General features: G+C 47.3%; 10 protein-coding genes across 10 annotated transcripts; 4 read left to right on the forward strand and 6 right to left on the reverse strand.

Annotated features, from left to right (window-relative positions):
- Window positions 1-1,066: 1,066 nt before the first annotated feature.
- On the reverse strand, window positions 1,067-2,047 carry N7517_010553 (uncharacterized protein; the record flags this gene model as incomplete). Its single annotated transcript, XM_056728276.1, has 2 exons — window positions 1,067-1,731; window positions 1,927-2,047. The coding sequence occupies 2 exons, from the start codon at window positions 2,045-2,047 to the stop codon at window positions 1,067-1,069; spliced, it is 786 nt and encodes a 261-aa protein (XP_056574091.1).
- Window positions 2,048-3,694: 1,647 nt separating this feature from the next.
- Window positions 3,695-5,477, forward strand: N7517_010554 (Zinc finger CCCH-type; the record flags this gene model as incomplete). The annotated part of the gene is made up of 5 exons (XM_056728277.1): window positions 3,695-3,892; window positions 3,950-3,997; window positions 4,054-4,354; window positions 4,414-4,775; window positions 4,836-5,477. The coding sequence occupies 5 exons, from the start codon at window positions 3,695-3,697 to the stop codon at window positions 5,475-5,477; spliced, it is 1,551 nt and encodes a 516-aa protein (XP_056574092.1).
- A 1,167-nt stretch (window positions 5,478-6,644) lies between these two features.
- Window positions 6,645-7,562, forward strand: N7517_010555 (uncharacterized protein; the record flags this gene model as incomplete). Its single annotated transcript, XM_056728278.1, has 1 exon — window positions 6,645-7,562. One exon carries the CDS (start codon window positions 6,645-6,647, stop codon window positions 7,560-7,562), a length of 918 nt encoding a protein of 305 aa, XP_056574093.1.
- A 214-nt stretch (window positions 7,563-7,776) lies between these two features.
- Window positions 7,777-8,501, reverse strand: N7517_010556 (glutathione S-transferase family protein; the record flags this gene model as incomplete). The annotated part of the gene is made up of 2 exons (XM_056728279.1): window positions 7,777-8,059; window positions 8,116-8,501. 2 exons carry the CDS (start codon window positions 8,499-8,501, stop codon window positions 7,777-7,779), a joined length of 669 nt encoding a protein of 222 aa, XP_056574094.1.
- A 488-nt stretch (window positions 8,502-8,989) lies between these two features.
- On the forward strand, window positions 8,990-12,326 carry N7517_010557 (glycoside hydrolase family 35 protein; the record flags this gene model as incomplete). The annotated part of the gene is made up of 7 exons (XM_056728280.1): window positions 8,990-9,100; window positions 9,153-9,822; window positions 9,889-10,012; window positions 10,066-10,174; window positions 10,234-11,574; window positions 11,645-12,035; window positions 12,109-12,326. The coding sequence occupies 7 exons, from the start codon at window positions 8,990-8,992 to the stop codon at window positions 12,324-12,326; spliced, it is 2,964 nt and encodes a 987-aa protein (XP_056574095.1).
- A 154-nt stretch (window positions 12,327-12,480) lies between these two features.
- Window positions 12,481-13,725, reverse strand: N7517_010558 (putative glycosyl hydrolase; the record flags this gene model as incomplete). The annotated part of the gene is made up of 3 exons (XM_056728281.1): window positions 12,481-12,892; window positions 12,949-13,205; window positions 13,255-13,725. The coding sequence occupies 3 exons, from the start codon at window positions 13,723-13,725 to the stop codon at window positions 12,481-12,483; spliced, it is 1,140 nt and encodes a 379-aa protein (XP_056574096.1).
- A 1,686-nt stretch (window positions 13,726-15,411) lies between these two features.
- Window positions 15,412-17,553, reverse strand: N7517_010559 (Major facilitator superfamily domain general substrate transporter; the record flags this gene model as incomplete). Its single annotated transcript, XM_056728282.1, has 9 exons — window positions 15,412-15,612; window positions 15,663-15,712; window positions 15,775-15,857; window positions 15,912-15,979; window positions 16,040-16,313; window positions 16,374-16,560; window positions 16,619-16,650; window positions 16,715-17,028; window positions 17,083-17,553. 9 exons carry the CDS (start codon window positions 17,551-17,553, stop codon window positions 15,412-15,414), a joined length of 1,680 nt encoding a protein of 559 aa, XP_056574097.1.
- Window positions 17,554-18,623: 1,070 nt separating this feature from the next.
- N7517_010560 (DODA-type extradiol aromatic ring-opening family dioxygenase) lies at window positions 18,624-19,806 on the forward strand (the record flags this gene model as incomplete). Its single annotated transcript, XM_056728283.1, has 5 exons — window positions 18,624-18,846; window positions 18,920-18,948; window positions 19,023-19,309; window positions 19,377-19,623; window positions 19,693-19,806. The coding sequence occupies 5 exons, from the start codon at window positions 18,624-18,626 to the stop codon at window positions 19,804-19,806; spliced, it is 900 nt and encodes a 299-aa protein (XP_056574098.1).
- A 1,353-nt stretch (window positions 19,807-21,159) lies between these two features.
- On the reverse strand, window positions 21,160-21,454 carry N7517_010561 (uncharacterized protein; the record flags this gene model as incomplete). The annotated part of the gene is made up of 2 exons (XM_056728284.1): window positions 21,160-21,223; window positions 21,333-21,454. The coding sequence occupies 2 exons, from the start codon at window positions 21,452-21,454 to the stop codon at window positions 21,160-21,162; spliced, it is 186 nt and encodes a 61-aa protein (XP_056574099.1).
- Window positions 21,455-21,983: 529 nt separating this feature from the next.
- N7517_010562 (Amidase) lies at window positions 21,984-24,179 on the reverse strand (the record flags this gene model as incomplete). The annotated part of the gene is made up of 4 exons (XM_056728285.1): window positions 21,984-22,174; window positions 22,255-22,331; window positions 22,400-23,421; window positions 23,508-24,179. The coding sequence occupies 4 exons, from the start codon at window positions 24,177-24,179 to the stop codon at window positions 21,984-21,986; spliced, it is 1,962 nt and encodes a 653-aa protein (XP_056574100.1).
- Window positions 24,180-24,913: the final 734 nt, after the last annotated feature.

Here is a 24,913-nt window from a genome sequence, read left to right on the forward strand (position 1 = left end):
TTCTGGTAGGAGAGGCATTACAGAAATACTATCTACACTAGAAATTGCTATCTAAATACTATTTATGTAACGGCGTCTAGTACTATGATGATGATGATGATGAATCCAGTTGCCCGATGTAGCTCGATCTAAATACATGCTGCTATGCGGGAGTGCTATCGGGCCTGTCGACGGCTAAAATGGGTATCCAGCCCATTAAATGATACAGAGAGGCTCATATCTCGAGCATTTCTCTGATCACATCGAATGTAGAATAAACTAAGACAAAAGAAAGCGCGCTGCAAGTGTTCAACTATAACCACTTGGCTGGCCCGTAGACCTCCGCAAAGCCCATAGAGCCCAAGGCCCAACCCAACCCAACCCACTAAATGGTTAGGCTTTAGGCCTATCCTCAGGCCCACCGGTGGGCTATGGGCCCACGATAGGGGCCCAAAGCACATAATAAGCACCAATCAATACAAACATTCTAAGAAACGTGACTTACCTTACATTTAGACCCCGTTTTTAGCCCTTAGATTAGGGTAATATTTTATTATTTTAATTAATACGTTATTAATAACTAGCTAAATTTATATATTCCGTTTGAATACGTGAAAAAAACGCGTTCTTTAGATAAGTCTTAAATTATAGAAGGTCACGTAAAAATTGCTAGTACTCCCGTGTAAATCTTAATTATATATCTATCATAACTTCAATATTGAAGTTCTTTTTAACATCCACTAGTCGAATTTTGTTCAAAATTAGAGTATACACTTACATAGCAGTTATAATTCTAAATAATAAATTTAAACCCTATATAACTAGTATAAGGGTCAGAATACAACGATTACAGGATGCTAGTTGAACCCCCTAAATGGGCTTTGATAGGGGCCCAATCAAAGCCCATCAAAGCCCATTAGGTAGGGTTAGGCCCATTTTTGCGGAGGTCTACTGGCCCGCAGGAAAATGAACGTTCCTGGTCCTCACCGCCTTCGTTGGGACCCATGTTCCACCTCTCCTGACCCCAACTCTCCCATTTCTCCCCATCTTCTTCGGCTGTCAGCAGGCGCTTGCGTGCTCGTTGAAGTCAAAGGAGTACAACTACTCTCCTTCCGTCACACTGTCTTAAGGGATCATTCTTCTTTATTTCTTCCGCTCCGAGAGCTATTGGATCCAGCCCCTGAAACTGTCCCAAGAGACCGGTTCTGATCATGAACTCGGCCACGATTGTGCGCGCCTCCAGGTGCGTCAACAATTTTTCGTGGCGGAGGGTGATGCCCTTGATTATTTCCGAATGTACTGTTTCGTTAAATCGAGACTGAATACCTTGACTTGCGGATAGTGCATTCTCCTGCTTAATTAGCTGGACTGCATCGGGGTATTGCAGCTTGACCATGTCATCCACAAAGCTCTGGACCTCCCCAACCCTCGTAATAATATATGCCTGCTTTGAACGATGCCTGTATCTTCCGAGGGGATCATTGAGTTTTCCACAGTTGATAAGTATGTTTTCGACGATACTATGGTGGGTTTCTTCATACCGAGGCGTGCTTACTTCTATCGAGGGTGTCCGGGCTTGAGGTGGATTCATCATTGTGTTCTCTTTCGACAACGGAGAATCGATTGGCTTGTCTCCAGGCTCGTCTCCGGAGGATGACACGGCATCATTCGCCCCTTGCGATATGTCTTTAAGAAAAGCACCGTCTTTCGCCTTGCCTTTGCTCTTTTCCTTCTTCTTAGGAGAAGGCGTATCTAGCCCAGAGTAGTCCACTCTGCCTCGCTTATTATGCGTGGGAAAAATCGGTAAGAGCCGCGCTTCGCATCAGGATTCGGACTAGCTCTAGGAGTGGGAAGAGGTGGCGGCTCCGTCATTGCTATCTGCAGCCGCTTTTCGCGGACTATGCGTGTCAGCGGATATCGTTGCTCGAACGGCAGTCTGGGGCTTACCAAAGTCACAAATGCCAAGGATGTGTTGCTTGATAGGCTCATCACTGCAGTCACCAATACCGCAGTATACTAACAGCTCCTGTATTTTCTTCGTTGTTGAAGACTGGAAGATTTCCTCCATGGTGTGCTTTGCTGTGAGTACTTCAAGCCACAAGAAAGAGAAGGGGAGAGAAGCCCGGCTGCCGCTGTTTTCGATTGCATCGGTGGCACTAATCTCGATTGGGAAATCCGGGGTCTAGATCGTGGCCAGCATAACGAGATGGAAAGATTGAGAAGGCATCACTGCGAAGCCTCAACTCGCTTTCTTATTCAAGAAACATGCTTTTAAATAAATCAACTCTGTTGGTACCCTTTCCTACGTGCGATTTTGGGACGGCGGTCGCATTATGTGGTCATTTGGGTGGACTGGCACCTAGGTCGGTCTGAATGGTGCAGGGAAAACCAAGAAAAGAGCAAAACGGTGGCCACCAGAAACTCTTCGCTCCCAGTTTGCGGCGTTGCTCCGCAGACAAATAATTTGGGAAAGGGCAGACCATGGTCAGACTTGCCTGAGTATAACTTTGATGCAACTTTGAACTTGAAAGTTTTCAGTGATCAGTCAAAGCCAAAAAGTCCAGATTAATATTTTCCGATCATGTCTTCTTTCATTTACAAGACCCTTACACAGGCGCCTAGTATGACCCGCATAGTTCATCTCTTACCGCATATAAATAGGAGTACTCCCATCGAATGCAGACTTTTCGATTATAATCTAGCAAAGAGAGGCGGCCAAACTCATGTCTATGATGCTCTTTCCTACTGCTGGGAAAGTAACGATACGTCTGAGTGTGTGACCGTGAATGGCAGTGTGTTTGCTGTTACGAGGAACCTGTATACAGCCCTACTACATCTTCGAGACTGTCAGCTTGAGATAACCCTCTAGGGATGCTTTATGTATCAACCAGAACAACATGGATGAGAAAGCCAAACAAATTCCACTCATGCGGAGGATCTATGCTCAAGCCAACCATGTGATTGTATGGCTTGGAGATAGCAGGGAAGATGGAGGCCAAGTACTTGAACATATTCATTCCTTAGCAGGGGAGGAGGAAAATTCAATCACAGGCTTCGCAAAAGAGCACCACGTTGCTTGTCTAAAGCTTCTGCAGCGGGAGTGGTTTCGTCGCGTCTGGGTAAGATTGTTGTCAGGTTTCTTAGCACTTAGCTCTTAGCTTTTACAACTCTCAACTCTCAACTCTCAACTCTCAATCAATCTCAGATTGCACAATGCACTTCATCATAGTCTCCTTCTGATAATTTAGTGGTTGGTTTATTATAAGGCGTGAGATAGGTATCACATATAGTCCATCCGTAAGCAAATGAAGTAGCTCCTATGCTCGTGTATAGTGTAAGCTACAATTTATCCAATTTTTTGGGGTTGGGAATAGTGTCTGAGCCAACATTTTGAAACTCCCTAGATTTCAAACTATGAACCTTGGAACTCTTCAAAGCGGGGACCTGTAATGGGCCGCTAGTCCGCCTTGGGGCACTTTTACGGGGAAGTGCACGTGACACATCGTGTTTATCCGCCAAGTGTCACCTGCTAACGGCCATTGACCGCCCAAGCCAAACAGACAAACAAATTTCCCCACCATAGCTCTCCATCTCACCTTACAGCTTGGAAATTTGAACTTCTTCTTCTTCCAAATCCCAATCGAATGCTGGCAGCTGGCTTTCAATCAACTTGGCTTGTGGGACTGGCACATGCCGTCCCGATACCTCCGACAAGATGCTGAGGGATTCTGATATAGATTCCTTGAACGGGCATCTAGCATCCTTATCGCGAGACCAACAAAAGCAACATGATAATCTTCAGGACCTGCTCGGCCAGTTCAAAAATTTGTTAGAGGACTACAGTTCGCTCAAAAGCGACTACGAAGAGGTTAAAGAAGGACGAGAGAAATACAAAAGGCAGGCCAGAGGCCAGGTAGGAGTTGATAAAATGACTGAACACCCAAGAGTAACAAAACTAACAGTCAGCCAGGACCGTAACCCTTTTGTCCTCGTCCTTGTTGACGGAGACGGATATCTGGTGAGAGTGTCTTGTTTTCATCACTATCTAATCGGTCGACTAACGCACCTCTTCAGTTCAAAGAGCATTTCTTGAAGCATGGCAGCGAAGGTGGCATTAATGCAGCCCGCGAGCTGAGCGACTCTGTCAAAGAGCTTATGCATTCGACAATGGGAATGCAGGCAGAACAGTGTCGCATCATGGTTCGTGTCTATGCAAACGTCCTCGGTTTGTCAAAGGCGCTAGCTCGAGCTGGGCTTATGGGCCACGAGGCTCGTTCTATGTCACCATTTACTTCGTCATTTACCCGTGCCCAGGAACTTTTTGATTATGTCGATGCTGCAGAGAAGAAGGAAGGCAGCGATTTCAAGATCAGAGGTAATACGCAACTTGGCATGAATAGTCTGGTTATTGTACTGATGTGCTGCGAAATCAAGAAATGTTCCGTCTCTTCGTGGATCTCAACCAATGCCGCCATATCTATTTTGCCGGCTGTCACGACACTGGATACGGCTCCCTGCTGACGCCCTATAGAGGCCGAGGTGACCGTATCACCCTCATCAAAGCTGCTGGTTTCCACCGTGAATTCGAGGCCTTGGATCTCCCTATCCGAGAATTGCCTTCGGTGTTCATGTCTACTCCTTTACTTAACAGCAAGCCGCCCACAGGCCCGGCTGCGGCTGCTTCTCCGACTGCGACCAAATTCAATGGTGGAAACGGTGTACACCACGTTTCTAACGGCACAAATGGTACCAATGGTGCAAATACCACTAAACCAATTTGCAAGCACTTCCAGAAGGTATTTTTTTCCGGCCATCCAATTTCATCGCGGGTAGTTTGTTGACTGACATCGACCTAGGGTATCTGCAAGTTCGGCAACGGCTGTAATAAGCAACATGTTATGCCTAACCAGTCCTTTAATCATCAGCCATCGCCTAAACAGTCAGGTCTAGGCGATTCACCTAAACAGTTGTGGTCTTCACCCACGGTTGTCGGTCGCTCCGAGGATTTCCTTAGATCCATGCTCCCCTTGCCGAGCATCAAAACGGAAGAATTCATTCCAGTCAATAAAGATGGAGACCGTATCGACCCATACTATCCTCACCCGTCGCCCGAAGCCTTCGATGAATATCACGCCCGAGCCAAGGAACACAAAGTCTGCAATAGCTACCATCTGTCAGGCGAATGCGGCGACATGAGCTGTACCTTTGACCACAGTGATGTCTCTAACGTGATCATTGAGGTTTTGCGATACATGCTCCTACAACACCCCTGCACTCGTGCCGGCGCCTGCCGATCAATCAAATGCTACATGGGCCATCTATGCCAAAAGCCCGGCTGCAAGGCCGTGAAGAGCTGGCAATGCCGATTCAACCAAACTGCTCACACCCTTGATCTTCAAACTGCTCGCTGGGACGTCCCAAGTGACCAGAGCGAAATTGATCAATGGTCTGTCAGCGACGATTCTACTGGAAAAGGATTGTCGCCTATGTTTTTCTGATCGATCAGAATCCCCGCGAAGAAAAACTTTGCAATCCATGCCTACTGACAATCTCTCTTACCTGGGATGTCTTTGTATGCATGAAAAGGTCAGCGACTGCAAGGACGGTTGCTTGACAAAACAATGGGTCGATGGCTAGCACTAAACGGACAGATTTAAGAAAGACATTTCAATGGACTAGAAAGACGATTTTTCAGACGAAGTTTCAATTCTTGGTGACCACAACTATTTGCTGGTCTATTTTCATACCCGGTGATAGATAGCTTAAAAAGCACCAAGCTTTTATTTTCACTGTCCTTACCTTTCAATTATTCAATTTTATCATCTTGGCGTAATTCCTCTCCATGATCAATCCAATATCTATACGTAGATCCTTCTAAAGGCGAGTCATCTCGAAATTTGTAATGTTGCCTAGGGATGGCATATGGGATATGACTACATAAAAGGCCACCCACCACTTTCCCTTCTCTTCTATTCTTCTTCCCAGCCCTCTCGGCCACCATCTCCCCGTAGCCCACTTGAGATGTAGGCAGAGGGCCGTGCCTCACATATACACCAGAAAGATATCAACATTACCGATTTGTTGAAGTCTTCGCAGGTCCGCACCCAAATCAAACCGGTCTTTCTCGTGGAAGTTATTTGACAAAGTCAATGGCGGAGCTTTGGGGGTACAGTAGCCATTTGGGAGGTCCCACGGAATACATGGGGGGTGCCTAAACACAGCCTCTTCCATGATATACGTTTCCCCCTAGTTGGTCACTGAATACATTATTTCCGACACGCAGGCTTGAGTTATGACTAGACTACAATAGCAACCTGTACCCGTATACGAGATGCAGTCTGCAATGGAGCAAAATTCAAGCAGCATCCAAATACTGGTCTTAGGGAGGGACCATGAAACTTCATGGCGGAGTTACAGAATAACAAGATGCGGATGCACATTCGAGAACAATATCAATGGCACTAAGCCCATCCTGAGATTACAATCTAAACTTCTGTTTGAATCTGACAGTGTTATGGTCCGTTAGCCTGGAGTGGCACTGATGATATAAATACGTAATTCTACCCAGCCACCTGGGTAATCTCAGTATAGCGAAGGAAGGACAATTGAAACTGCTTTAAACTTGAGAGCAATCCCCCAAAGTAATCTTCGATACGGCCAACGCAATGCAATCAAAGGTCCACTCCTTCTTGGAGCCCAGCACAAGTTCCTGGCAGTATGTGATAGCCTGTCCCGAAACCAAAGAGGCGGCTATCATCGACCCAGTCCTGAATTACGATCCTGGAAACTTCTTCATCACCTCCGAATCTGCAGATAGACTCATCGATTGCGTTGTCAAAAATGGATACACAGTCACCATGTTGCTAGAGACACATATCCATGGAGGCCATCTCTCGGCAGCATACTATCTCCAGCAAACTCTTTGGTCCCTCGGGCAACCTCACGCCATGATCTGCATCGGCGTGAACGCCAAAGTCGTCCAAAGTCACTACGCACACAAGTTTTACATCCCGAATGATGAAATTTACAACGCCTTTGACCACCTCTTCGAGCCCGAGGAAGTATTCCATATCGGCAAGATGGACGGCATTGCGCTCCACCTCCGAGGACAGAGACCGGATCATGGAATCTATAAAATCGGGGACTGTGTCTTCATGGGGGACGGCATCTTCACGGGAGACAGTCTGTTCAATCCAGATGTGAAAAGCATGCGATGTGCGTATGCAGGTGAAGATGCTCGGGCACTTTTCCGCTCGAGAGAACGCATACTTTCTTTCCCGCCGGAAACAAAGTTATACGCACATGATCATACTGTTTCCAATGAGGACACAACACGCGAGCCAGTGCCGTATGTTACGGTCGGAGAGCATCTGAAGATGAACAAGCAAGTCACGGATGAGATGGCAGATGAACATTTTGTGAACTGGAGGAATGAGCGGGACAAGGTGACATCTTATCCTGCGCTTGTGCGCCAGGCTCCTCAGGTCAACGTGCGTGGAGGCAAGATACCAGGAAAGTCGCGCAATGGAAAGGGATTTCTGCTATATGTCATTGAGGTCCCCAAGGCTCTGTTGGCTGGATAGTGATTCTACACAGCCAGGTATGGTGGAATGAGAATTAGACAATTTAGATTGGAGCTCGAAGATATAATGAAAGAAAGATATGGCATATAAACATGGCATTTAGTATACATGTACTTGCTTTTCATACTGCAATTTAGGATTTGCTGTAAATTTCCCAGACCTGGTTCGAGTCCTTATCTACGTACTTCCCTTAAAACAGCTCGATTCTCACCATTCACTTTTTACCTTGAATCTTAATGTACGCTTCCTGGACCTCTTCTCGTGTCGCCATGAGCCCAAGCCACTTCTTGATCATAGGATAGTTGTCAAGCGAAAGGCCAGCGAAAGAATACATACGCACCCAAGGCTCGAAGTGATAATCAACGGCAGTGACACGAGTGGGCAAAATGCTCTCACCGCGAGTCTTTTTCAACTGTCCCTCGAGAACATCATAGCAGCGATAGGTCTGGGCCGTGTACCGCTGTAGCGCATCTTCGTTCTTCTGCGGGTTAAAGTGTCTGAAGAAATAAAGTCAGCATCATCTAGTAATCTCTTCCGAATTCAGGACACCAACCTAAACCAATTTGTCTGTCCGCTCATGGGACCAAGAGTCGACAACAAGAAATACTCCCATTTTTCGAAATCCACGAGATCCTGCGCCGAGTCACCCGACGGACCGATCATGTTTCCTTTGTCATACACACGGCGGACGTAGTTCATACATGCCCCGGATTCCCACGAGACAACACCGGTGTTGGGATCTTCGATCGCAGGAACGCGCCCGTTCTCGTTGATTTTGAGGTACTCTGCGCCCTTTACGCCCGTCTTGGGATTGTCGCTGAAATCCCACTGCTTCACTTCGAACGGGATATGGAGTGCTTCGAGTGCTATGGCGATCTTGACTGGATTCGGGCCCGTGGCGTGGGCGTGCAGGATGAGCGGCTTGATATGACCCGACATTTCTGTATTAAGGATTTGGTAATTGATTATTACCGAGATATGTTGAAGAAAAAGAATATTTTGAAGAGGAGTTTCATCTCGAGCGGCTCGAAATAAGTTGTAGGATGGCGAAATGAGATGTCGATGATGTAATTTGCCCGGCAAAACCTGGGGTGATGCACGGAAGGCATTTAGCCTGATTGGCAGTTAGCGTGGATATGGAGGGGAAGAGATTTGGACTTCATCTTATTCAATATGGCATTGCTTACAGAATTAATATGCCGGTGCACCGGTTAATTGGGGAGATCTTCCTTCAATGGGATGGAATGTGGTAGCCGGCTTGCTGTTTGGGTTATGCAGAGTCAGGGTTGTCAATGCGGGGGAAGTGAATTGGGATTTCACTAGAAAAACAAGAGAAAATGCTACATAACAGTTTAAAGCTGCTATTTGCGTTGTTGTCACGCTCGGTTCCCTCTTGAGGTACTCATCAGCAAGAATACAACTGAAATATGTTTTTCAAGATTTCAAAATTATTCACCCTACTTTCTGCACTAGTGACTTTGGCGCTTGCCTCTAGAAACAGCTATACTCAGTCAGAAAGCAATGGACTACAGGATCTAGTGAGAATATCATCACCCTGGTAGCACCATCGTACTAACACGTTACGGACAGGTGACATGGGACCAGCATTCCATTATAGTACGCGGCGAGCGCCTCATGATCTTTTCTGGTGAATTTCATCCATTCCGCCTCCCAGTCCCAGGGCTTTGGCTCGACGTATTCCAGAAAATAAAGAGCATGGGGTTTACCGGTGTCTCATTCTACGTGGACTGGAGCCTTGTTGAAGGGAACCCGGGACATGTTATCACCGACGGGATATGGAGCTTGGATGAATTCTTCGACGCAGCAAGCCAGGCTGGGCTGTACCTAATCGCCCGACCGGGACCGTATATCAATGCAGAGACCACTGCTGGCGGGATACCTGGGTGGGTCCTACGAGAGAAAGCCGTTATTCGGTCTGACGACCCTGAATACTTGAGTGCGACAGCAAAATACGTGTCGACACTGGGCCTGATTATTGAAAGGGCCCAGATCACACATGGTGGCCCGGTTATTATGGTTCAGCCAGAGAATGAGTACTCAACTTGGCCTGGAGTGACTGATTTCCCGAATGAAATGCATCGGAGTTATATGGCACACGTTCAAGAGCAGCTGCTTGATGAAGGTATCACGGTTCCTTCAATCGTCAATGATAACTTGGTTATGGGATACTTCGCACCGGGATCAGGGCAAGGTGCAGTTGACATCTACGCTATCGATGCATACCCAATGCGCTATGATTGTGGGTTTGATTCCAATGGCCCTCGGTGTAATACATACGATGGGACTAACGTGATTTTCCTATTAGGTGCAAATCCGAGTGTTTGGCCTTCTTACAGGTTTCCATATGATTGGCAAGTTACGCACAAACGGCAGAGTCCCATGACTCCCTTTGCGATTGCAGAGTTCCAAGGCGGTTCTGGGGAGGGATGGTAGAAACGTTCTTTGTTCTTGTACCAAATGCAGTCAACTAACGTGATATTAGGGGAGGCGTGCTTCAAGCGATGTGCAACCAGCTAGTAAACGAGGAGGCTGTCAGAGTTGTGTACAAGAACAACTACAGTTTTGGCGTAAAGATCTTTAACGTCTACATGGTGAGTCTATGCAACTTCCTCATTTCATATTGCAACATTAATTGTGGTATCCTGGCCAGACCTTTGGCGGTACCAACTGGGGTAATCTTGGTTATATGGGTGGGCATACATCATACGATTATGGTGCAGCTATCACAGAAGAAAGGGCGATCTGGCGTGAGAAATATAGCGAACAGAAACTCGAAGCCAACTTCCTCAAAGTATCTCCTGCTTATCTGACCGCGACTCCTCATCTTGGAGTGAATGGTACTTACGGCGCGCCCTCCTCGCTAGCTGTCACTGCTCTTCTTGGAAATGGGACGCGGACAAATTTCTATGTTCTCAGACATGCCGACTTCACTTCAACCGACAACACTCAGTACACCCTCGCATTATCGACAAGTATCGGCGAAATAAAAATTCCTCAGCTAGGAGGCCATCTAAAGCTAAATGGACGTGATTCCAAATTACACGTCACAGATTACGATGTCGGCGGCATCAATCTGATCTACTCCTCCGCGGAGATATTCACATGGGCACGTGGGTCAAGGTCTACACGTGTATTAATCCTATACGGAGGCGCCGGAGAAACACATGAGTTTGCTCTGCCTAGGCATCTTGGAAAGCCAACCGTCGTCGAAGGAGATGGGATCGAAATAAAACAACGCAGGTCTGCTTGGGTTGTACAATGGCATGTTACACCAGCCCGACGTATCATTCAGGTAGGAGATCTCGCAGTATATCTGCTCTGGCGAAACGAGGCATACAACTACTGGGCTATGGAGTTGCCGCTATCAGGTCCGATTGGAAACTACTCATCGCCATCGAAGAGTCTGGTTCTTGTCAAGGCCGGATATCTTATCCGAACAGCCGGTCTGATAAATAATCAGCTACGATTGACAGGGGATGTGAATGCCACAACAGAAATCGAGGTCATCTCCAGCCCAGCGAAAAGGCTGAAAGGTATCACCTTTAATGGAGAAGTATTACACACCTCACAAATGTCCAATGGGAACCTTCTGGGAACTGTCAGATACAACCCTCCCAAGTTGGACGTTCCCGATTTGTCCAACCTAGAATGGAAGTTCCTTGATTCTCTTCCTGAGATTCAGGACTCGTACGACGACGCAGCTTGGACACCTTGTACACGAACCTCAACACACAATCCACGTCCGCTCGACACTCCGAGTACGCTGTACTCCATGGACTACGGATACCACACTGGATCTCTGCTATACCGTGGTCATTTTGAGGCTAATGGCCAGGAATCCCATATTTGGTTGAATGTATCTGGTGGTGCGGGATTTGGACATTCCGTCTGGCTGAATAATACATTCCTTGGCTCATGGGTCGGGTCGGGTGCCAACTCCACGGTTGTTGACAGCATGTCGATGTCATCTCCTTTGTCGCAGGGGGAGCCCGTATGTGATCACAGTTCTGATTGATCACATGGGCCAAGACGAGGAGGCTCCTGGCACTGATGCAATTAAGTTCCCACGAGGAATTTTGAACTACGGAGTTTCAGGTCACGCTCAATCCGACGTCTCATGGAAGTTGACGGGTAACCTTGGAGGGGAGCAGTATGAGGATCTTGTTCGTGGTCCCCTCAATGAAGGTGGCATGTATGCCGAGAGACAAGGATACCATTATCCCAGTCCGCCAAGCTCAAAATGGCGATCATCAAACCCAGTGAGAGATGGTTTATCTCACGCGGGTGTTAGATTTTATGCTGCATCTTTCGGGTTGAATATCCCCAGTGGATGGGATATCCCAATGAGTGTGGTGTTCAACAATTCTATCCACAACAGTCATACCGAAAATACTCGGGACTTCAATTACAGATGCCAGCTATTCATCAACGGGTATCAATTCGGAAAATACAGTATGTATCTTTTTGGTTCATCGGACATGGTTCCGTGGGTCCAACTCGGAATCCGCTAACTCTAATTTTTCAGTCAACCACCTTGGGCCCCAAACAGCTTTCCCCATTCCAGAGGGTATTCTAAATCACGAGGGGGACAATCATATAAGCTTGGCAGTGTGGGCGCAGGACAAGCATGGTGCAGCACTTGGAAACTTGGAATTAGTTCCCACATCTATCATTCGCTCAGGCTACGATAGACCCCAGGCCGCCCCACAGCCTGTCTGGACGAAGCGATCAAAGGCATATTAGAAAGCGAGAATGCATGATTGAACCGTGAGTGTTCGAATGATAGTTAGTATATATGCAGAAACAAGAATCTATGTGCATCAAATCTGTTGAAACCCCGTAAACCTGAATGGCCGAAAGAAAATATAAAATGGCCCTGTATCTCTGTATTCCATCGCTAGGCACCCAATGCAGCAACAGCGGCGACCAGTGCATCGAGAGCCGAGCTGTGTGTCGACGCATCCACTACTGCTTGGATAGGACCAGCCCAGTTTACGCCAAACTGTCCCTTTGCATTGCGATCATTATTCCAGATACTGGTCGCACAACTGCTTATCACTTTCCGGTAGATATCATCCGGAGATGCCTGTTGTAACATTCGTAGGTTGCGAATGAAAATTCCCTTGAACTGGGTACCATCTGGAAGGCACTGTGGCTCGCAGAATTCGTGGATAACATTTATCGAGTCCGCCAATGTTTCAATTGCTGCTTTTGCAATCTTGTGGGCCGAGGGTAGGTATGTATCATTGGGTGCCGCTCTGTTCAATTCAACCAATCCCCCGAGGACAACCCCCTGATTGTACGACCATCTGCGGAAAGTCAGCGAAGGAAACATAAGATGATGATCGGAAAAGAAAGTGCTCACACAGTAGCTCCGTTGTTTTGGCAATTGGACATAAGGCCATCATTGATGGTGCCGTTTTCACCAATGAAGGGCTGGGACGTGAACCAGTTCCATTCCTTCTGGGCCCAGCTGACATAGTATTCTTTTCTGTCCGGGACTCGGTTTGCAAGGTGTGCTGCGACAGAGAGGAACAATTCGTTTGTAATCGCGTTAACGTATGGACTTGTCGGACTCCAAGGAAGACCACCACCACTACAGTTGGTGCCCCATGCGTTCGCCTAAGAAAGATTAGAACACATCGAAACAGAGACCCGGGTCTATACATACCAAGCTGTCAAAAATTCCCTCGGCCAATTCTAGGTATGTCCCCTCGTTGGTGACATCGTATGCGGCAATCCATGCAAGGGCCCACCACCCATCATCATCATAGGCTTGATCAAGCCACTGGGTCACATTGACAGAGGTTGATAGTTGGTTGTCGCGTGTAAACACAGTTTTCTTCTCAAGCCCGGGGTTCGGATTGGACACAGGTCCCACGTGGAATGTGTTATTAAAGACATATGTCGCCGTATCCATCACTGATGGATCGAAGGCAGCTAAATCTGCAATTGTATTCATGCAGCTTGCACCATCCCACCAACCACATGTATCCCAGATCCCACTTGTGGTGTTATACCAGCCTTGAAGGGTTTCGAGAGCCTGCCGAGCTCTTGTTCTCGTGTCATCAGCGACCACATTTCCTGTCAGAAGCAGTGAAACGAGCGAAGGGGCCAGAAGACTGCGACGAGAGAATAACATGGTTGCGAAATGTCAAAGGAAAGGACCTATTCGAGCGGAAACACGAAATTCCAGCAGATATTCGCTTTAAATAAGTCAGCTCCGATCTCCACGTCCAGCTCTTGGACACATAACTGCATATCCTAAACAGATACATATTCGTTGTACATTCTTGCGGCTGTGGTGCCTTGATTGGCGATCAAAATCACTCTGGCCCACTATCGCGGATCGCTAGGCCCCTGATCTGCAACGATCGCCTCGTTGTGACACTGCAACTTGGCGAAAATCGCGAATATTTATGCAGGTGGCTAGTAAACTAAGGAACCAGCCTTGCAGCAACACCAGGTCCGATCTCAGTCAATTTGTCAATCTTCCTCCTTCACGCGATCAAGGGGGGTGTATGTTCAACAAGTTGGCGCGTACAGGCGCTGTTGTTAGCGCTCACCCCTTGCAATGTGATCGTCGCGCGTTTTTCGTTCAATTAGTGTCGGTTGAGCAAGAAAAATCGGGTTGCTCATCGTGAACAACTCATCGCTCTCTCGGACCCGCTATGAGTTCATTTCTTCGTCAGGATGGGAAAAGCCCCATCGTGTGAAGGAACCCACCCGGTCGTTGATCTGGTCTAGATTGAGTGATGTTGGTTCGTTGGATTTAATTGGTCAAATGAAGTGATAATAACCGAATCAACCTTGGAATTGAACGTTAATCATCCGAGCCGACCGAGATTTAAATCTGGCTGAAATGGATGCATGGGCATCTACAGCTGCATGAGGTTCGGCAGATCGGTTCTCTTGCGCTTGAGCGCAATCAGCATCGAGGGTAGCTATATGAGACACTCATTGTCTGAGACGCGCAACATTCAAATCGGACTATTACTGCACTGACGTCAGCAGCTCTATTGCAAGAATCATCGCCATGGGGAAACAGGCGTCTTGGCATATTTTCTATGTGTCAGCAGCCAACTGTCGGCCAAAGGAAAATTGAATCTTCTCACAATCGCTAACACGTTCTCAAAAAATCTAGCTGAAGTGGAAATTAGAAAAGGGGGACGTCCTATTTTCCCCTCGATTCCAATATTGAGGTCGAGTTTGCACTGTTCGCTAGCATGTTGAGACACGTACCCAAATTCAAATAACAACATATCTTGTACTGTTCGCTCAGTCGTAGTCACACCAGGCAGTCGTTACTAACTGCACTGCGGATGGAAAATGACAACATTGAGAGACACGCGCTGTAGAACAGCACAGATAGCCAAGTGAATTATGGAGCGGCATCCCTTCTTTCGCTTCATGGAAACTCTTGGTAGAAATATGTCGCACTGAGTGAGATAGAAGAGGAATATAAGATCGCCACAGGGGAAAACAACGTGTTGATAGCTCAGCAAATTTATACGATAAAAAGAGAAATCCTTGCCAAAGTTGCCGCAGCTCGGGACTATGCGGAACTCTATAGGACTACATCATTGTTGGTCCTAAAGGAATGAAGACCTGTATCCTTCTAATAAATATATAATACAGTAGAGTGCTGGAGTATACAGGGTAGCACTTACTGTTATTGAGGCGGAGATGTAAGCTGCTGGGTGAGGATAGAGAGATATATATCTTCTACGGCGTAAATAGGTCGTGAGGCAGCTATGCTATATCGCTCATTCTGATATTCACTAGTGGCGGAAAGAGTATTGTTCTATAATATATCCCCAGAGCAGTTTCACCAATGGTAGCGATGTTTTCGCCCATTGCTGTCAATATGTGTAACCTCAGATTCCAGCTCAGGGTCATCCGCCAACTTCTTTGCGAAAACCCGGTTCGCCCACTGAAAGCCGAATGTTTGTGTGATAATTCCGGCTAGCCACACTGCTCCCAGGGATATACAGGCAATCCATGCGGTGTGATAGAGAGGGGCGTCGCTCTACGCTGAATGTCAGTAGGAGGCCTTCCGATGAACGAAGGTTTACGTACCGCCCGGAATACTTGGTTACCGTATGTGCCGCCTAGGTTAGAACATCCGACTGTAGTATCATTTGTCAATAATCATCCTGCGTAAAAGCACTCTGGGATTCCGGGTCCTTACTGTATATAGCATATGCGATTGCACGTTTCTGGGGTGTCTTAAAGTTCAAGGACAACCAGGTGACATTGATAGGCTGCCAGTTTCTGCAAGGTACTAGTGAGTTCAGCTCTCCGAGTGTAAATTTCAATCTCACTTACGGGGATGATTGGGTGACCACGTAAGCTGCATAGAACGACCACGAGGCTTTAGAGGTAATTGGAAGAGACTGTGAGGAGTATGTCAGTATTTGGAAACCGCATACCAGAGCGAAGCGCGTCAGCCTTACGTAAAGTGCAATTAGGCCAGCGAGAGTCCAGACAGCCGAAAATATGATTGCATACCCAAACCGACTGTACCTGTCAACGAACGCTGACAACACAATACCAAATATTGCACTCAGCAGACTCCCGGGGGCATTAAGCAAGTTAGCTCGGATTGCGCTAAAGCCAAGCGATTTGATGATGGTTGCGCCCCAGGTGCTCAGCCCATTAGTGGATTGGAGGCCGGCCAGGCACACAACGAGGTATGGCCAGGTAGCCCAGTGGAAAAGGACATCAGTTCTATGAGTAGCCATGTATTAGTCGAGGTTTCCATAGTAGCGAAGCAAGACTACAACGCACATATCCTTCCGGCTAATTTTCAGAGTCAACCCGGCTGCCTGGTGGTCTTCTCTTCGGGCTTGACGTGCAACAAGAATGTCAGCTTCGTGCTCGTTGAGCCACCCCCGCACAGGTATAAGACCACCAAAGAGGTGACCTGTATGGTAGGGAGACTTGGGAACAAAGGCGAAAGCCAAGAGTCCTGAGGCTGAATTGGACATCCTGTTAGCTGGGACAACAAATATGGGATATTCCCAACTGCTTACCTATCGTGGAGATGCCACAGACGATAAAGATCCTATAAAATTTACCCTCATGTTAACAAACTCACATGCAGACGAAGCAGCAAAATAGAAACTGACCATTGCCACCCACTCAGCCCCCCATCCTGGTGTAAGCTCAATGCGCCCGCCGAAATCAGCGATCCAAAAGCCGCAGCAAACGCCGGCCCAAGGAAAAATACCGCAGTGCGTTTTGTGAGCTCGTTGGGTGCATACCACGTAGACAAGATGTACAGACCACCGGGGATGAACCCGCTCTCCGCGAGCCCTAGGAACAGCCGTGCGGCATACCAACCACTTGCATTAGTGACGAACAGTTGGAGTACCTCCACTAAGCCCCAGACGACGACTTGGGCGGGAATCCAGTAGTGGGGACCCACGCGGTGGAGGATGATCTGTTAATATAGTTAGATACATGTTCGATATTCAAATGGAGATGTGAGAGATACGTTTGAGGGGATCTCGAGCAAGACAATGCCCAGCCAGAGTAGAGAGACACCTGTGTTGGCTTGATCCTGGGTCATGGATGTGTCGGAAAGGAAGGTAGATGTCAGAACGCTCGCCACGTTGGTGCGATCAATGGCCATCCAGGTAAATATTAACTGGAAGGGAGGTTTAGCGGGAAAGAAAATAGGAGAGCTCGGGATTATGGGAAGACGGACCGAAAAAATGGGAAGGAAAAGGAAGTCGAGTTTCCGAACTATGACAGATTCTTCTTCCAGAGTCCAAATGACGAGGACTTGTTCGCCATTTCTAATGAGGAGGTGAGAGAGCGTGTCTTGCTGTGCTTCCGGGTCGGGTTTATTGCTGTCTGAGGGGGTTGTTGTGCCATTAGACAGCTGATGAACGCTTAGATTAATGGAGTCTTTTTTCTCATCGAAACCCTCCTTATTAGGGGAATGGCTTTCCTCCTGTGTCATTTTGGAGCGTGGTAGAGTATATCTAGGTGTGCTGGTAAGCCAACTTGCAATGTTGGAGCGAGAACGATGCGTAAAATCGGTAATATATCGATTGCATTCAGAGATTGCGTCTATAGAAATGTGACGACCAATGGATTATAGCAATATATAAGCTAGGTATCAATTTTCCTTTGGGGGTAGTGGTCCAGTCCATCTTATACCATCGAATCTATACGAAAGTCGCTGTAAATTTTACCAGTCTGGAAGTTGGCGTAGGATGTCGTCTTAGAACTAAATATGTCGTCACTTAGCCCAGGTGCTCCCGACTCATAGCGGAATCAAAATATATTCTTATTGTGTTGTATTGCTAGACCTTGGCATATCCGACCAAGTCTTTGGAGAGTAGGTGAATTTTTCTACTATTGCTTAAAAATGTTTAGAATGAACCATCAGAGTAGATGCCCGTCCTTTAGATGGGCCTCAATCTGGACATATATCTCATGAGAAGCCGACCGATATTGATTTGCACTGCAAATGTGTTGATTGGTCCATTAATATGCCCTTTGCTGACGCCATACATACCTGATATACGGAATTCCCGGGGCTTACCACTAGTGCTGTAATCCCAGTTTGACGGCATATAGCCAATGAATATTAGAATGCAGAGAAATTTGCCGCGCTTTCTGTTTCGCACCTCTTCATTCCTAGACCCGTTGACGCCATACACGGCCACGTTCGCGTCATCCTATGGTTATACAACTAGCCTTTGAATTTTTGGCATGTAGAATATAGCAAATAATATATACAAAATGGGCTAATTCCGCACGTCCCTGTTGTTTCTGGGGTTGCTGACCTGTATGGAAATATGTACATTACCAATTGATATATGCTGTACGTCCACAGCTTAGTCCGCCCCATTTTATCACTATAGAACTAGTGTCTTAATCTCTGGTCCATGGCACATATCATGGCAGATGTTAATATATAATACATAGGGTTGTCCCGCACTTGATATTCTTCTTCCTTGGGTTCTTAAACACATGCATTAGACCATCCCTGCTGTTCTTCCAGAATTGCGCCTTTATTCTACCATGTCTTCAACTATTAAGTCTTCTCAGTCTCTTCCCACCTATTTTATTGGCCATGCCGGTGTGGGCCTTCTGTTTGATTATCGCCCGCGAAATGCAATTGTTCAAGCCAACTTGAGAAATATCGGGGAAGAGATCCTATCTCTATCTCCCCGTCCCAAGGCCCTTGTTGTCTTTAGTGGTCATTTTGAAGCAGGCGAGATACATGGACCCGGGGTAATTGAAGGTGAGCTTACCAGATGATATGACCATGAGTGTCAATGCGTGGACAATAGACGATCCGACTGACATATATACAGTGAATGTCAAAAGTCCGACACATATTCAAGTGAGCCAACCAGCCCACCGTATCCTCGTTAATAGCTTGACCCGTTAAGCAAATGATGTTGACCATTCCTGTAGCATGATTTTGTCAACGATTTTCACGACTCTAAACCATTCGTCTACGAATACGACTGGCCGCATCAAGATGCACCTGAACTAGCCGCACAGCTTTGGGACCACCTACGGAGGGCGGGTTTCAAGGCCAAACGCGTAGAGCGAGGAGTGGATCACGGTGTCTGGGTGCCATTCAAGGTCATGTTTCCAGATGAGAAGCCGCTGGATATACCTGTAATCCAAATTTCTACATTTCATGGCTATGATCTCGAGAGCCAGATCCGTCTGGGTCAGGCTCTGCAGTCGTTGCGGTAAGTTTGAGACTGAATCATCTATGCCCAATTCCCGCATGGTAACTGATGACAAACAAATATTTAGACATGACGGTTATCTCATTGTAGGTTCTGGCATGGCTGTTCACTCGTTCGACTCGATCGATGAGATCATAGATGCCCCGACAGAGGAGGCGAGGGAAGCTACCCGGGTCAAGGTCCTTGCCGAGTCGAGAGCCTTTGACACCCACTTGAGAGCGGCAGTAACAAAGAAAGATGCGAAGGAGAGAAATGAAGCTCTGCTGAAGCTGGAGACGCTGTATGAGTTCAAGCGTTCCCATCCGACTGTCGAGGTACGTCCCATTATATGCTACAGAATCCCACCAAGAAATTGCCTAACACTTACTTGACTTGTGTATCAGCACTTTACGCCACTTCTGGTTGCTGCTGCTGCGGCTGGGGATGCCGAGGTGGAAGCCCTAGGCGTGGACATAGTGGACCCTGGATTTTCTTATCTCAATCTCCGTTTTGCCTAGGATGGAGCAAGATATCGGCCTCCGTATGGAACGCAGGGCACCGCCCACATGAAGTCAAGACGTCATCTGAGCTGCAAATAGTAGGCTGCGAGTTTTATGTATACGCATGGGAAATATGAGTTTTTCTTGGGACATGGGTGTGATTACCTGAGCTTGTTTGCCACGTGGGTAGGACTGCACGTGGACAGTGCAGGAGCTATATAGTTCACTCGTTCCTTCTTCCTCTCGAGTGATATGCCTTCCGCCTCACCTAAGTTCTTCCTCTATCTATATTTCTGTAGTTTCAAGGGCTCGCCGCAGTATAACAATATGTGTAGGGTAGACCTTCAAACATTTCGTTGAATTAACTGGAAATCAAATGTAGCACGAAGGCAAAGAGACTAGCATCAACTGTGTAGGACCCTGCAAATGGGAGTCTGTTGGTAAGCAAAGAGAATAGCTGAGTGATTTACTCCCTATTAATGATGTCTCCAGCCAGGCGGCCCATTGTCATGTCGTGCGTTCCAGCTGTATCACATGTTGTCACCAACCCTTAAGCCACTCCCAGGATATAAACACCTGCCCCCTCTCATTTTCTTCCTTGGTTCATCCTTCCTTCTTCTTTCTTCAATTCTTCTCATCCTAGTTATCCTCCTCGACCTCTTTCTTCTCTTTGCTGAAAGAGTTCCAAACAACGAAGAATGAGTTCTCGCAAAGCCCGAGGAAAGCACCCTGCTGCTTCCCGGGAATCGGAAGATCCGTGCACAAAGGAAGTAAGAGCATTGAGCTATAGGACGTATCGAGAGCATATTCTAACGATCCTATCACAATTCACAGGTACAAGAGACTCGCAAAGAGCTCAAAATTGTACGAGCAACAAATTCGACCAATTTCCTCCATGTTAAAATCAGCGGAGGAAAGTGGGTGAGCCTAGGAAACCATCGGGCTCAAACGGCAGCGTTGTGAGACAAGCCTGCAGTTGGACGAGAACTGTCTGCGGTCACAACAGACCCAGAAACTGTCTGGACAAGGAGGATGGATGATACAAAACAACACCGAATTGCGGCATGGTCCCTCTACAAATTAGTAGAAAAAATCCAACTACGGCAGTCTATTACGCCGGTTGGATTCCGAGAGGAACGATTTAAGAGGATACTCCAAAGACTCCCTCAAATCCTCCTGAAAGGGCCCACCAAAAATGGTCGGAATTCGCTATAAAGAAGGAAGTGGTGAACTGGCTGTGATAGACCGTTGGACATCGAACGATATATGAACACCACCTACGCACGAAACCAGAACGATTTATCCAAGGAACAAAATTATTCTCTCGAACACCAAGTTGTCATCTCCTTACCACCAGATATGAAACGATTTTCAATCCCAGGCTTGGCCCTTTGCCTGACAAGGGCGAGGGTCATCTTGAACCGTCCAATCGGTGCTGGGAGTTACTTAAGTATCTCGGATTTGGCTTTTACAAACCCATTTGAGGAACTTGATTCGCTAAATTGAAGGCTGTGGAGTGGAACTGCTTACCAAGGCGCACGCACCGTTCTGAATCAATCCCTCTTCTCACGAAGTCGTTTCCGGCCTTTTTAGCGTCAAGAAGGTCTTCGTGAGCGACAAACTTGCACTCGTTGATGTCAAAATGAAATGGGCCCGGGGCACCCATGTTGCGAGGGACCACGACATTGAAGATGCTGTGCGGCAAGGTTTGGAGCGAGAAGTAGCGCTTCCGCCTTTAGAATTCTGACTACCGTGGGACCCTCGAGTATTCACCCGGAGGGAGCAATTCAGAGCGCTCTATTAACTGCCAGAAGCTAGGGCTTGACAGGCTATCCTGATAAGATATCACCATGAAGCCGACGATGAGTCCAGGCACACTGATGGCTTCCATCAGGACTGGAAAAGTCTCAGAAACGTGTTCTAGAATCTTCAACACTCGAAATTAGTTCTCGAGGCTCCCCTCGAACTGTTCGACGTGGATGACGACATTTTCGTTTTACATGAAGATGGAGGTGACCCAATTCGCCATGATACATACCTCGTCATTCAACACTCGCAAAACATGATCACACCAAACAAAGAGAAGACTAGAAGGCAATTGTGAACATTGGGAATGATGAATATTTATACACTGAATATATACATGAATGGCTGTACAATTGTACCACCTGGCAGCTCCCTACTCATTGACTTACTCAATAGTAAGTAACCTCATCTCCGTACATTGTGGATCCGGTGTTAGGCTCCTTAACGATACCAGCCTTCACCAGCTCGTTTACCAGGTTGAAGATCATCAGATCACAGCCGTGCGGTGCCATGAAGTTCACTGAGACAGGCAGATATTCCTGCTGCATGGTAATGGTGGAGTTGTAGAGCGCTTGACCGACTAAATTTTAATTGTCATCAGTTAGAGTTCCACGGCAAACCTCCAAGAGGTTTTGTTCAAATAATAGGGGTCAAACGTACTGGGAACGACCATATCGGGCACACCGGCAAAGTTGGCGATACGAGATGTAGAGAATCCGACAGGGACACCCGGCATGCTATATGATTTCACCGGATTAGAAAATTATCTCTCAAATATTCCAGTGTAGGAAGGACAAGCACGTACCTTCGGTAAACATTACGGTAAGTCGGCGACCCTTCAGATCCAATGTAAAGAATCAGACTGTCCGAGCAAGTCTCTTCGTCGAAGACCTGGGCAGTTGAGTTCCACCAGCTGGTAAAGATGTTCTTGTGTTCGATTTCAGCGTCCAGTTGCGAGTCCGGGTATTCAAGACCCCAGCCCCAACGAGACAGAGGCACAGGGTCGATAAACGGCTTGCGACCACCATTGGCAGCGGCATAGTCTGCATACAGCGGTGCGGCAATGAGTGGATATTGCTGCTTCGAAATGAGGATAGGGTAAGTCATACGCAACAAGCTGGTGAGGGTTGTATTGGCGGCAACAGTCGAAGGCTTGGTAGATTCCCAGAGAGCATTGAAATCAAGGTCTGAAACCTTGGCACCACCCAAGAAAGATGACAGCTTGTCGACAAATTCAATCAAAAGGCCCTCAGCTGGGGATGAGGCAGTAGTTGGGAACTGGATCGTCTTGATAGACTTGGGGTACTTGGTGTAGGACTTCAGACCAGCCTCCTTGTATAGCACCTCCGCAGCAGCGCGCCATAATTGAACATCTCTTGTCAAGAATCCGGCGGTGTCCAAAAGGGGAGACATGGGCATAACCTTATCCAATGAGACCAAGTTCCACGAGGGTCGGTTTCCGAAGCATCCATTGACCTGCGAAGGGTTGCGAATGGAGCCTCCCGTATCACTTCCAACTGCCAAATCCAACCAGTCATAAGCTCCAATACCAGAGCCAGGACCGGAAGATGATGAGCTAGGATCTTGGTAACCATCACCGCGGGCGTTGAAGGGGGAGTGGTAATCAACCCAATCAGCAGTGGCGGTCTCACCGTTGGCGAATTGACTGGTCTTCATCTTTCCGACAATGATGGCACCCGCATCAATCAGGGATTGGATTGCAGGGCCAGTAGAGTCAGCAGGTGGATACGTCTCATAGTAAGCGCGGTTGCCACAGCCGGTCTTGACACCCTTGATATCATAAATATCCTTGACACCGAGACGAACCTGTGGGGAGATAAATAGTCAGTATTGTATGTCTCTTGCACAAGGGCTCCCTCTTGTAAAAGAAGGGGAGGATCTGAAATACATACACCAGCCAAAGGCTTCTTGGCTGTCTTGGTGTAGTACAGCCGTGAAGGAACACCAATAGTCAGGGAAGCATAGCCCTGCAAGCCTGCCGGCAAAACATCGTACGCAGAATCACCAACCGAGATCAATCCCTGAGTGAAAGAGCCCATCACATCGGAATGCAATAGATAAGCTTCAAACACAGCTCCTGTCGAGGGATCCAAGAAATATGGACCAGGAGGTAGGACTGACGACGAGGTCACCGTCTTTGATTTCTTGGTATCATATGCAGGTGCATATCCCAAGATCTTAGGCCCCCATGAAGAATGAGTGGACACATTCTGAGAGGGTTTCTTGGAGGTACCATTATACGAGACGTAAATGTTGTCGAGGAACGCAGCATTGAAGACATCGTCAATGGCCTCGTAGTTACTGATTACTGAATCGAGGATTGAGCTTGTCAGCTTCGCAGCATCGTTCCGAATGACTGTCAGAGGTTGCAAGCCCTTCATATTGCCGAACACATGCTGATCGGCTTTCAGGGTGGCTACTACCGCCGGAGGAATGTAGTAGCTGTTTCCATTGAGCTGAACAGTTTGACCCTTAGCGGTGATAGCCGCGATGGCGCTGGAGGAGAGTGACACAAGGACCGACAACAGAGCTGGTAGCCCATAGGAGCCAGTAGAAGAGACCATGATGATTGATAGATTGAAACAGATGTACTTTTCTCAAAAGCCCGGGCATCACCTAGCCATATATATACCCTCCACTGTCACATAGCACCGACATATCTGAGTCCTATTCGCCCACCCCGGACACGGTCAGCGATAAGGAGAATATACAAATGAGATTATTAATTTCGCTTCCGATCAAGACATGAGACATGATCAATTTGGGGTACCTGGTCGTGATAGATGAAAAGGGACTAGTCAGGGGATTAGTATAACAGTTGGCGATTATTGGCACGTTTCTTATCTTTCGCCAAGACTGTTTCATTTCGGCAATTTACTGATAAGGCGAGTCACAGTTGATTCAAGCTTGCCATTGGCTTAAAAAATGGGCCTAACCGGATACGGTTAGTCAAGCTAACACCCACGGTTCGGTGAGAACGCTACCGCTCTGCTAGGATCCGCTCCTCGTGGCATTCAGGAGGCCGACGAGATCCGGTGCTATCTACCTGCCTGTTCTATAGGTTGAGGTCAGCCACCATTATGACCGTTAGTCTTCTAGAAACCGATTATGACATGCGAGTTTCGGAGTGTATGGGGTAGTTATCCCCGACATATTTTTCTAGCGTAAGCGCTAGCTCGTAGATAAAATTATCTTCGTGTTTCTTCTCATTTTAATATTCACGTGTCAGCCTGCGTGATATGGGACGTACGATATGCTGCTCGAGGTATCTCTAGATCTGTTTTGTTTAGTGTAGCTA

This window comes from Penicillium concentricum (assembly GCF_028827145.1).
Source record: "Penicillium concentricum strain IBT 3081 chromosome Unknown utg000006l_segment0_segment0, whole genome shotgun sequence".
Lineage (NCBI taxonomy): Eukaryota > Fungi > Ascomycota > Eurotiomycetes > Eurotiales > Aspergillaceae > Penicillium > Penicillium concentricum.